Source organism: Boleophthalmus pectinirostris, unplaced genomic scaffold (assembly GCF_026225935.1).
Source record: "Boleophthalmus pectinirostris isolate CB_2022bp ecotype Guang Dong unplaced genomic scaffold, ASM2622593v1 HiC_scaffold_21, whole genome shotgun sequence".
Classification (NCBI taxonomy): Eukaryota; Metazoa; Chordata; class Actinopteri; order Gobiiformes; family Gobiidae; genus Boleophthalmus; species Boleophthalmus pectinirostris.
In genome coordinates this window covers 192,166-203,775 of record NW_026571175.1, presented here as the reverse complement: position 1 = coordinate 203,775, position 11,610 = coordinate 192,166, and the positions used below count along the sequence as shown (strand labels likewise).

Sequence of the window (11,610 nt, the reverse complement as noted above, 5' to 3'; positions counted from 1 at the left end):
GAGGAGAGATGCGGCAGCTGCACCAGAGAGCCTAAACTGAGAGAGAGGGTCACCTGCACCAGAGAGCCTATATAGCGGGGAGATACATCACCTGTACCAGAGAGCCTCCCCAAAGTGGCACACCACCTGCGCCACAGACGCCCTGTAGTCTCTCTGGTGCTGGTGACGATTTCCTTTGTATCTTAGTGTGAAGGGTCTCTGGTGGGTTTTGGGTTGCAGATTTTAGACTCCAGGAGCCTAGGGTTTTATTTATTTATTTATTTTTATTTTATTTTTATTATTTTTTTGATTGCACTGAAAAAACACCTCTACTGTAGTGTACTGTAGACAATAGCTGTACATCTGCAAAATATGTTGTTATTCATTGTACTGTGCATTTTCATAAGAGGGAAAAAAAATCTATAGACCAGTAATCTTAAACACAGATAAGGGCAGCTAAAATGAGGAAAATCAGGTTTAACATTTGTGACTTTACTTTTTGGGTATTTCATGGCAAAGTACAAATGTAATCGATAGGGAAATGCGGCTCTTGAGCCCATCTGGCAGTATGACAATCACATTCTAGAATCTGAAAACTGCTGATCCTTTTTTCTCGCTTTACAGGGGTGTCTACAAATCACTCTTGAACTCTTATACCTTACTCATTGTTATGAAGTTATGAGTTTCTCAGATGTTATTGTGTGTGATTTTATTAAACAAAAAGTTCAATAAGTCATGCCATTTTCAAAAATAATTTACAAACCCAATATAGACAACAGTGCATGTGCAAGTGGTGTGATGGGCTTCAGAGTGCCCACTACTGTAGTCACGTGCTATTAAAAGGGGACTGAACATTTATTCATGGATCTTTGGACTTCTTTGTATTGTTTTAAGTTACTTACCCCAAATGGCAAAACATTGAAAGGAGAGATGTTATGCAAAATTACCTTGAATGATCTTAACTGAGTTTTCCCTTATCGTAAACATACTGCAATTCTGTGGAATCCTGCAATTATGGCTTGGGTGCTCTCTGCTTATTTACCTCCAAAACTTTGAAATATTCATTGTATTGATACACAAATGTTCAAAAAATTTTAAATTGATTGCTACATGAAATGCCATTGAGAAGAGACAGGGACAGCAGCACAGTTCTGCACTTTTAAAAAGGAAGCAAATTAGTTTCTGTTGTCAAGTTGTTAGCCTTAACCCAACCTTAAACCTTAAGAAAAGATCCCTATTTTACAGTAAAGTGTAATATTCTCTACAAATGAGATGCACATTATTTAACACCAGAAAAAAGCACGTCTCTTTAAAGTGAGACTAAACTAAGCTCTGCGGCTAACCATTTCAAACAGAGCTGTTCAACTGGGCAAAAGTGAATGAGGGGATGAGTGAGGGGGGAGGACGTCCAGGGTCTGCGGTATAAAAACTGATTGATCTAACAGCCAGGTGTTTCTGATTACAGTGTTGTGCACCAAGAACTTAAAACTGCAGTTTGGACTAAAATGACAAAAAAGCTATTGGACAGTTGATGGTGTTCAAACAACATACAGTTTAGCCATGTTTACTTGTACTGGTATAAAAAACTAAATTTTAGTCTGAAAAACTCTTCAAGAATAAAATTTTGCATAATATTGCTCCTTAAATGCCTTTGACGGCCTGCTCAACATGAAAAGGTACAAGATTAGATTCTGCTAGCACAGCTCAGTCCATTAGAACACACACTGTTGCTGCCGCAGACACACTACTTGGCCCCATGCACACATCTATACCCACACATCTCCACAGTTCTGTAGAAAATCTGTCATTCCTGTAATTACAAAGTATTGAAAATATGTCCAATAGAAGGCTCCTTAGATGCTCAGCTGCTGTCCTCATCGTCCATCGGGGTGAAGGGCATCAGTTCTTCTTGGCTTTGGATGAGTCATACTTGCGTTTGCTGGAGTACCAGAGGAGCAAGGGGATGCCGATGGAGGGCAGGGTCATGACTCCAAACGCAGCCCAGTCCAGCTGCAGCATACAGGGACATAGAGGGTGGTTACTCAAAGAACCAGCTAACCTTTTCCATCACAATAACATGATGAAAGAAACTGCTAAATACACAGATTATTAAAAATTCTTGTATAAAATAGCACTGTCCTACATACTACAATTTCAACAACAAACTCAATTTCAATACTAATTTCAATAGCGCAGCAAAAAAACAAAAAAAACAAAAAAAACACACACACAATGGAATGCCATTTTCAACATTAAATCGTGGTACTTTCAGTTACATTACCATGTGGGTTTATATATGTGTAATTTGTCAGATTCCATAGTACTTCTGATGCAGCTTCACATCATTCTAAATCTATTCAGGAAAGGTTCATTTCTGTCATGTCAATGGGACTTTTTTGTATAGCTAGCTTAGATAGCTGCTTATACAGCTGCTTATACAGCTGCTTATACAGCTGCTTATACAGCTGCTTATACAGCTGCTTATACAGCTGCTTATACAGCTGCTTATACAGCTGCTTATACAGCTGCTTATACAATATATTTGTACTGTGGTATGAGATTTCGTTCAGTCACATAAAAGCAGTGTGTGAAGTTTTTCTTGCAGATGGTCAAATCCAAGATTTCTACTGAAAATTCTTAACATTTTGCAACCCAACAAATTGAATATAAAAATGTTACTCTGGAGCTGTGCCTTACGTAGTGGGGGGAAAAGCGGCGGTCAAACTCCCTCTGAGCCAGGATACCACCTTGTCCTGGGGCACTGGTGTATCCCACCTGAGACAGGGAGACGGGGCATGAGGAGAGGAGAGAGGGGCTTGTTAGGAGGGGGGAATGACGAGAGGGTGAATGTGGATAAAAGGGTACTACCCACACTCTACCATTTGACTCGGGACAGACTTACCACGACAGGCCCTCCTTCCTGTGCCACATAGCTCACTGACGCAGATGTGAAGTTGAAGTAGCCAGCCTTGAGCGGCCGCAGCACTACTGTATGAGACACATTACTGGCTCTGAACAAGAAGGTCAAGGGACAGTGAGCACAACAGGTTACTGGCTTTATAAACTGTAGATTTAAAAAGGGTCCTATACTATGCAAAATTGGCTTGTGAGCTTTTAGTTATGTTTTAATGCTGTTATCGCATCAAAAACATACCTGGAGTTGTGTTGTGTTTCATTCACACGTTTGATTACTCATAAAGGAGAATTCAATCGGTCTACATCTCCAAAGCTCAAGATGCTCTGTTCTACCATGTGAGGTCATGAACCAGTAGTTTAAGTTAACATCTCCTTTTATCTTTAGTTCAATAGAGTTGGGCAATTCCAGGACTGCAATTAGAGTTTTGAAATGAATGAAACTACTCTGAAACACCTCTGAGCCAGGTCAGGCCCAGAGGTGTGAAAGCATCCATTACAACCCTGAATGATTATGCTAATCAGTGCAAGCTCAACAGCCCTAGTTAACGAAGAGAAACACTAAACAAGTAGCGTGTTAGTTTCAGAGTAGTTTCAATTTAGTTAGTTCCTCCCTTCCAGCAGATAAAAGGCAGTGTCTACAAGCATCTTTCCAGAACTGAAGAAGCAGCTTGGATGAGCTGTGAAATATATTCGACCAAATAAACTTTTGTCCAGATGACAAACTGAAGTTCTCATTTTGAGATTATATTAGATTTTATTAGATTTTTTAAAACGTATTTATTTTTATATATAGATATATATTTTATTATTATTATTATTTTTTTTTTTAATTTAAAACTCTCAGAAGATGACTGTTGTCAGTTCTTATGGAAACTTCTAAATGTGACCCAAATTCTAAGAAAACCTTTTTTTTTTGGAAAGGATACGGAGCAATCCTGTCCCATTTCACATTAAGCATTCCTGAAACTATTCCAAAGTCCTCCGGGGGAAAAGAGTCATCAGATAAGTCCACTTCAAGAGCAGCACTGAAAAACAAATACAAGATTTAAGATGTCATTTTCATTGTCATAGAAAACAACATTTAGGCCATCGTTTTGATGTTAAGTATCATCCCAAAGGTGCAAGACCCCGTCCAATACACACACTTTATTCATACTGACAAAACTTTAAAAGTTCTAAGAAACAATGTATTGTATATAATATCAAATCTTCAGCCAACTCAAATTACTCACTTTCCTTTCAACTATTGTCCCATCCTTATAGTTTAAATAAAATGACTAGCAGCTCAATATACATTTTGGTCAAATAACACACCAATGACTAATCAATCTAACCAACCAAAGCCTACAGCCCTACTAGTGTTGTCATGACACAAATTTTTCAAATTTGATTTTGATACGAAGCAAGATACTCAAAACGAATTTAGATACCAAAACAATAATTAAAAAAACACTCTTTATTTAGACAACAGAATGTGATTTCCAACATTAAATCATTAGTACTTTTCTATTACCATGCTGTCTTACACCTGTGTTTTAGCTCAATCAAGCATAGTGGTCTACTTGTCTAAAATTATCTTGATCTGTATCAGAAGTATAAGATCACATACGTAAAGCTATTCAGGAAAGGTTCATTTCTGTCCTGTGAATGACTTTTTGTATTGATACCTGCTCAAATTAGTCTAATTCAGATATCAATATTCAGATCAATAAGTATCTGATTTTCATTCGTTTCAACAAGCCTACAGTATACTTTAACTTTTATTTCCATGGCATATTTGACATTGTAATGGTACTCTTACTTGAGTAAAAGTTTTGATTACTCTTCCCACCATGAATAAGTCCGTAAGTAAGAAAAGGTCACACCACTTTTTTTTCCATTTTTGTGTCTATCCTTTGAAAATAACACATTTTGTGGATTATTTTTTATGTTTTGTTTTGTCCTCTCAAGTACACTTACATATACCTCAAACTATAAATCAGATGTTATGTCAAGACTTACTTGATAATACTTTACTCTATATTTGAGCCACTACTTTGTAAAATGGTTAACTTTTTATACATCGCTTTTACACATTTGAGGCACTCAAAGAGCTTTACATCAAGGAACCACCCACACACATTCATACACCAGTGTGCACAGACACAAGTGCAGAGGAAGGTTAAGTATATTGCCCCAGGGACACAACGACAGCATTCATTTGTGGGAGCTAGAATTACACCACCAACCTGTGGGTCAAATGCTCCACAAATTATGTCAGGTGACCGAGAGTGGGATTTGAGCCACCAATCTTCAGATCAGTGGGAAAAACACTCTACTAAATAAGTAGGCCTGCGGTGGCACAGCACAGTCAGTCGTGCGGTCCTCTCTCACCTGGAGCCCACGTTGTAGATGTTGTACTGCAGGGTGAGATCTCGGCCCTCCACGGCGTAGCGGTTGAGCAGAGATTTGGAGGCCAGGAGGCGAGCGCCGTCCTCTGCGGTGCAGAGGCCGAGCAGGGGCAGGAGGAGCGAGAGGAGCAGCGCGGTCATCATCTGCACAAACGAGAGGGGAGCACAACTTCAGCTACTACTGCCATCACCACCAGGCAACATCTACACCTTTAACCTTCCCGATACGTCAACACATATCGGAATCAGCGGCTGGTAAATGCCACTGTTGCTCGAATTAAGTGCATGTTCTATATATTGTGAAGCCTTTAATATAACATTTAGTAAAACTGTCTTTCTTGAAAAGACTTCATCTTTCATTCAGCCTCTGGAAATTACGCTTACGTGGACTTTGGGAATCGCATCCAGAGAACGTGCACATAAAGCTCAGTTCTAGATTTCTACGGTTATGAGAAAAAGTCACTTTTAATATAATAAATCTCCAGAGCTATCCCAGAATACCCTAAATATTTTCCTAAATGACAGAAAAATGATGGAGCCTTACCTTCAGCGCGTTCTCTTCAGATAACAGAGTTGACAGTCCTCGGTGAAGCATGCGCACAACTTACATCCACTCCAAACATGACGTGTCCGATCCCCTCCGCTCTGCGCATGCGCATCATATCGGCACAGCGCAGCGCCCTCTGGAGGTTAGGAGGAGGCGGTGTTTGGTTAGGAGTAGAGCGTCTGTTACTCATTAGTTTAATATTGCGTATTCTTTGCTCTTTTGACTGTAGCCTGCAAAAGCTTAAATAAAACACTCCTGTTGTATCTATTGCTTTTATCATAGACATATAGCATCACTAATTCAGTGTTCAAGTTTTGTAGTTTTAAACTTTGTGACAGTTCGTGGGTGGAGTATTTGGAGCAGCTCTAGGGTGTGGCGCGTATCCACAGTCTGCAAACAAACTGCACATCAGCCAGGAGCAAGAGTGGTTCTCTCCCTCCGCCTCTCACTGCGAAAAGCCGCACGGTACACGGCTCTTCTGGGAACCTGGTCCTCGTTCCACTTGGATACGCACATTCTTTAAAGTGAGCAGCAGCAGCAGCGCCCCCTCACAGCGCAACATGCCGCAGGTAGGTAGTTGTCTTTTTTTTAAGTATATAGCTATGTGTGCCAAAACTTTAGAGCGCATAGTTGTATCGCCTAAAGCTGCGTGTGGAGAACTTTATCTCTTCGGTCTACTCTGATCTATGCTTTAGTTTAGAACGCGAGTTGGGCCACAGTAGGGCCTATGCGTCATGATGAAGGAGACGTCTGGCCACACGGTTATGTCTGTTATAGTTGCCCCTGTGTCTGTTCTAGGCTTAAGTAGGGCCTAGACTAGGCATAGACTAAGTAACTATCTTTGCCGCCCAGAAAGCCTGTCTTGGCATGTGCCATGCTACTTAAGCAAAGGCGCGGCTCCGAGGCGGTCGGGCCACATACATGAAATAACTGTCGCAAACGTGCCAACGCTGAGCCGCAGGGACCACGCTGTCAGCACTGGGACGCTTGACGCATGACAGAAGTTGGTGGTAGCAGAATCCCCACCGGTATTGCATACATTGTGTCACTGGGCAAGGCAATTCGTGGCAAGCCACGTCTTGGTTTGCCTAGGCAGAAGTTTTATTTATGATGTATCATTGCAAATAGAAATTGAATTACTCATAGAATGCATAAAATAATGTGTTTCCATCATGTATTCATCACTCCATGGGGACCAAAATCAGGCTCCCATTACTCAAATAATGTATTATTTGAATATATTAACCCACATATACTGCCAGTTAAAGGTTTGAACACACCCTCTCATTCAGTGTTCCTTCTGTATTATTTACAACTTTCTACCTTTCTACATTTTAGATGAATAAACAGACAGAATAAATATATGACGTTTATATATATATATATATATATATATATATATTTTTTTTTTTTTTTTTTTTTTTTTTTTCTATTCAAAGTATCCTCCCTTTGCTTTGTTGACAAACCCTTGGCCTTCTGTCGGTGAGCTTTGTGAAGTCTCCTGAAATTTTTATTTTTTAATTCAAGGTGTGCCTTATCAGGGTCAAGGGATGTCAGGAGTGTAAAGCAGTGATCAAAGAAAAGGGTGGATTTGAAATGTGTCATTCATAGTTTTGATATCTCCAATGAGGATAAATGCAAAAGTGTGTTCAAACTTATTGTCTGTGTGCAGTACTCAGACCTGGAGAACGCCATCCACACGCTGGTGTCCAAGTTCCACTCTGCCTCTGCCGACAAGAGCCCCACCCTAAAAACGGATGAGTTTAAGGGCCTCCTGTCTACTCAGCTACCCAACCTGGTTAAGGTAAGGTTTTGGGCCCTACAGAGCCACAACGGGGCCTCATATGAGGTCATGTGACCTCATATAGCTTACTCCAGAGCAATTTTATAAATTACATACACTGTACTAATGTTGATGATGTTCTACTAATCCCTGTTCTTCCTCTGTACTGCTCCCTGTTTTGGTTCCTCTGTACTGCTCCCTGTTGTGGTTCCTCTGTACTGCTCCCTGTTGTGGTTCCTCTGTACATGTTGACTACTTGCAGCATGTACTCTGCAGTCTCTTTTTATTTCTGTAAATCAGGGACTGCAGATGGAAACTAGCTATTTTAGCTGTTATCTGGTGCGGAATGGCTCTGTTTTTATTATCTTAATGTCTCTGTGTATTGTCCCTTCAAATAAAGATTAAACTACTGTTCTCTGTTCTAGTTCCTCTGTACTTTTTTCTATTCTAGTTCCTCTGTAGTGTTCCCTGTTCTAGTTTCTTTGTACTATTCTCTGTTATGGTTTCTCTGTGCTGTTCTCTGTTGTGGTTTCTCTGTGCTGTTCTCTGTTGTGGTTTCTCTGTGCTGTTCTCTGTTGTGGTTCTTTTGTACTGTTTTGTACAGTTCCTGTTCTCTGTTATGGTTATGGTTCCTCTCTTTTCTGTTGTCTAAAGCTTCACCTGTTCATGTATTGTGTGTTCTCAGGGCATTGGCTCAGAGCAAGGTCTGTCAGAGATCTTGAGGAAGATGGGCGTGGGCTCTGGAGAAGGCATCTCCTTCAGTCACTTCTGGAGCCTTATCCAGCAACTGGCCACATCTCAGCACAACATCCTGAGTCAGGGTGCGGGTTCAACTTGCAGCTGTGCCCTGCTGTGAGCCTTGGGGCCCTGACCCCACACCGTCTTCAACAACCGGTCCCATTTACTCTACCACCTCTGCATTCCCAAACACTAACACAGAAACACACACACAGGCCCCGACAACTGGCCTGAACACCCCCCCCCACACACACACTTATATACACATGCACACACAACTGTCCCGACAACACAGCACACCCCCTTTAGCCCTTCACTCTCTCCAGCATGTGCTCCTACCCCGTCTTAGCCACTCACTGCCACAAACTGCTTCACATAGTCACAACCAGCAGTGCTACATTTAAGAACTAATTGCGAGCTTAGTAAATATACTTTTTGAAATATTTTATTATTACCAGCAGACAATCATTCCAAAGCATTTTAATGAAAAAACATGGTCTTTCTAGCATTATACTTAAGGTTGAGTTTAATAAAAGTGTTATTCTAAATAAATTGTGAGTATTCAGTTAATGGAGTTTGACTATTTCTTGAATAATGGCAATTAATATGGTGGTTTACAATACAGAATACAGAAAAATGAATGCTATGGTTCTGCTGGGTGCTGTTTGGTGCTGTTGTGTGCTGCTTGGTGCTATTGGGTAGTGTTAGGTAGTGTGTGCTGCTGGGTCCTGTTGTGTGCTGCTGGGTGGCATTAGGTGCTGCTGGGTGCAGTTGAGTACTGCTCTGCTGCGTTGGGTGCTGTTGGATGCTGCTTGGTGTTGTTCTGTTCTGCTGGGTGCTGTTGAAGTTGTGTCATGGTTGAACACTTTCTGGGGATGTGAGGATACATCCAGTCTTCAGCTTTTTTCCCTCAGGGGTGCCTCTGAAGAACTCCAGGTAGGACGCAAAGACATACTTATTCATGACCTTGACGCGGCCGAAGATCTCCAGCTCTGTCTGTTGGTCATGGTCCACCACACTCATAATCTGCTTGGCCTGAATGTACAGTGCATTCTCTTTGGCCACCACCTGTTCCAGCCATATTTGCTGCTCCTGTGGAGCCATTTCGAACTCTGTAATGGTCCCGCCATAGAAACCCCTGCGTGGGTGCCTGGGCCAGGGCACCTCACTCATCATAGGGTGCACATCCCCCACAAAGGAGGTGCATACATGGGAGTCCACTCCATGGAGCAGGCCCACCTCACAGCTGATGGTGCTCATGAGGAAGAGGGAAAAGACCCGGAAGTTCATGACTGACACAGAGAACACAGCGACCATGAAATACTGTCCCCACAGCTCACAGTTGTAGTTGCAGTGGCCGAACTGGAAGGTCTGTTTGCAGAACTCATGGAATTTTGAGGCTTTGAGGCCCTGCTGTAGGCTCTGGAGAGTGCCTGCCTTATCACTGAAGCTCTGCAGGAACTGCTCCTTCTCTGCTGCAGCATCAGCCTGGAGGAACTTCCCCACCAGACTCACACTCAGGTTAAACCAGTGCACTCTATAAACACAGTCATTGAGAACATAGAGCAGGTTGGAGGACATCTCTTCTCTGGCACTGTATCGGATTTCCACCAGGAGGTCTTGAATGTTAGAGATATGTTTGAACACTCTTGTGGCCTGTGGAGGTACGCTTAGCCATGTGATGGTCAGGTTTTTTTGGTCTTGTTCTGAAGAGAAATCAGGGGCACGGCGCTTCTCACTCTCTTCAAAGAACAGACTCCATGTCAGCCCTTCCAGACAGTCAATGCATGGATACTTCTTGCGTAGGGCCTTGGGAACAAACATTTGGGGATGGCTGGGCCAGTCTAAAGTCTGAGAGAACAACACAGGACCCTTATATTCCCTGTATAGGGGGCCAGAACAGCCCAGCTCACCTCTTCTCCAAACAGGCTTGAGGCCCAGTTCAGCAGTGATTTGCTGTCTGAGGTCATGAGATGTCCACCGACCCTTTGTATGAGTGAGAATGTCCCCTACTGGACTGACCGCCACAGGGGAGAAGAAGAAGGACACTGTGGTGTGGATGTTTCTAGACCTGAGACTGTACAGTATTTTAGATGTGAACTGTGTGTGCCGGCCCAGGTTACAGCTCAGCACTGTGATGCTGCTGAGCCTGCCTGGGAGAGTAGATAGGAGAGCCCAGAGCAAATGGATCAGCTTATCTGCGGTGTATCCAGAGAGAAGAGCACCCCCTGTGGGAGTGGAAGGACTGGGGCCATGACCCAGCAGGCTGAGCTCATGCTGCACTGCTGAAGAAGACAGCACCCCCTTAAGGAGCTCAAAGGTGTTGTTGTGAAATAACAGAAGAGCTGATGTAGAGGAGTGTCTCCCAAATAGGTGCAGGGCTGATTGAAGCACTCTGCTCTCCTCTTCCATTGCCACAATGATGTGCTGCCTGCTGGGAGCAAACTGTGGTCAAGCTGCATATCACTTACTAAGCACATACTCGTATATACTCTCTGTGTCCAATATATGTAGTAACACTGTATTATTTTTTATGTATTTCTTTAGCAAGTTTTCCTTTTATTAATTCATATCAAAGGCACAATAAACATATGTACTACCTGACAGTGGTGTTTGAGTGGACTGGGATGATCTTCTTCTCTGTGAAGACAGGCACACAAGCTCAGATGAAGGAGGACATTAGGTGAACCAGGTCAAAGATGGTATTTTATAAAAGTGTCTTACCTGCAACAGAAAGGGCTTCTGATCTCAGAGTGATGCCCAAGAGCAGCAGGTACAGCGTAGGAGTCATCTCTGCCCACGTCTCTGTGCCACACTGTGTGCTATGCATTCATATCCACAGTCATTTGTCTAGATAAAGAGCAGCAGCGCACTCTCCCTGTTCTATATTCAAATCCTCAGCTCTCATCAGCTCCGACCTTAAAGACAACATCACATCGGAATTACTTTTGTGACCCAGTACTAACATCCACGCATTCTCTTTTGTCTGATGACTGTGAAAAAAATTACTAAAACTACTGAAACGATTTGACGCATTTGACCAAATACTGATATTGAAAGAAATGAGTCTATATGAACAGGACATGGGTGATGGAGAATAGGGGATTTTCTTTATCTTAACCAGAACTATATAAACCCACATTATAATTATTTACAACAGATTAAAACGTACTAATATAATGGCAATCCTGCCCTACAAAGCAAAAGGCATTAATTCTCCAGAGTGTGAAACTGAGAAAAATTACTTCAAAGTTTTT

The 11,610-nt window shown here is 42.1% G+C and overlaps 3 protein-coding genes across 3 annotated transcripts; 1 reads left to right on the top strand and 2 right to left on the bottom strand.

Moving 5' to 3' along the window:
- Positions 1 to 673: 673 nt before the first annotated feature.
- Positions 674 to 5,971, bottom strand: ssr2 (signal sequence receptor, beta). Its single transcript, XM_020933317.2, has 6 exons — positions 5,830 to 5,971; positions 5,269 to 5,429; positions 3,822 to 3,920; positions 2,882 to 2,990; positions 2,677 to 2,754; positions 674 to 1,989 (listed from the first exon to the last, which is right to left on the bottom strand). Exons 1-6 carry the CDS (start codon positions 5,878 to 5,880, stop codon positions 1,879 to 1,881), a joined length of 609 nt encoding a protein of 202 aa, XP_020788976.1. The 5' UTR covers positions 5,881 to 5,971; the 3' UTR covers positions 674 to 1,878.
- Positions 5,972 to 5,981: 10 nt separating this feature from the next.
- On the top strand, positions 5,982 to 8,923 carry s100v2 (S100 calcium binding protein V2). Its single transcript, XM_020933318.2, has 3 exons — positions 5,982 to 6,401; positions 7,505 to 7,636; positions 8,301 to 8,923. The coding sequence occupies exons 1-3, from the start codon at positions 6,393 to 6,395 to the stop codon at positions 8,469 to 8,471; spliced, it is 312 nt and encodes a 103-aa protein (XP_020788977.1). The 5' UTR covers positions 5,982 to 6,392; the 3' UTR covers positions 8,472 to 8,923.
- A 282-nt stretch (positions 8,924 to 9,205) lies between these two features.
- LOC129410131 (uncharacterized) lies at positions 9,206 to 11,320 on the bottom strand. The gene is made up of 3 exons (XM_055157562.1): positions 11,078 to 11,320; positions 10,954 to 10,993; positions 9,206 to 10,784 (listed from the first exon to the last, which is right to left on the bottom strand). The coding sequence occupies exons 1-3, from the start codon at positions 11,181 to 11,183 to the stop codon at positions 9,206 to 9,208; spliced, it is 1,725 nt and encodes a 574-aa protein (XP_055013537.1). The 5' UTR covers positions 11,184 to 11,320.
- Between the last annotated feature and the right edge of the window lie 290 nt (positions 11,321 to 11,610).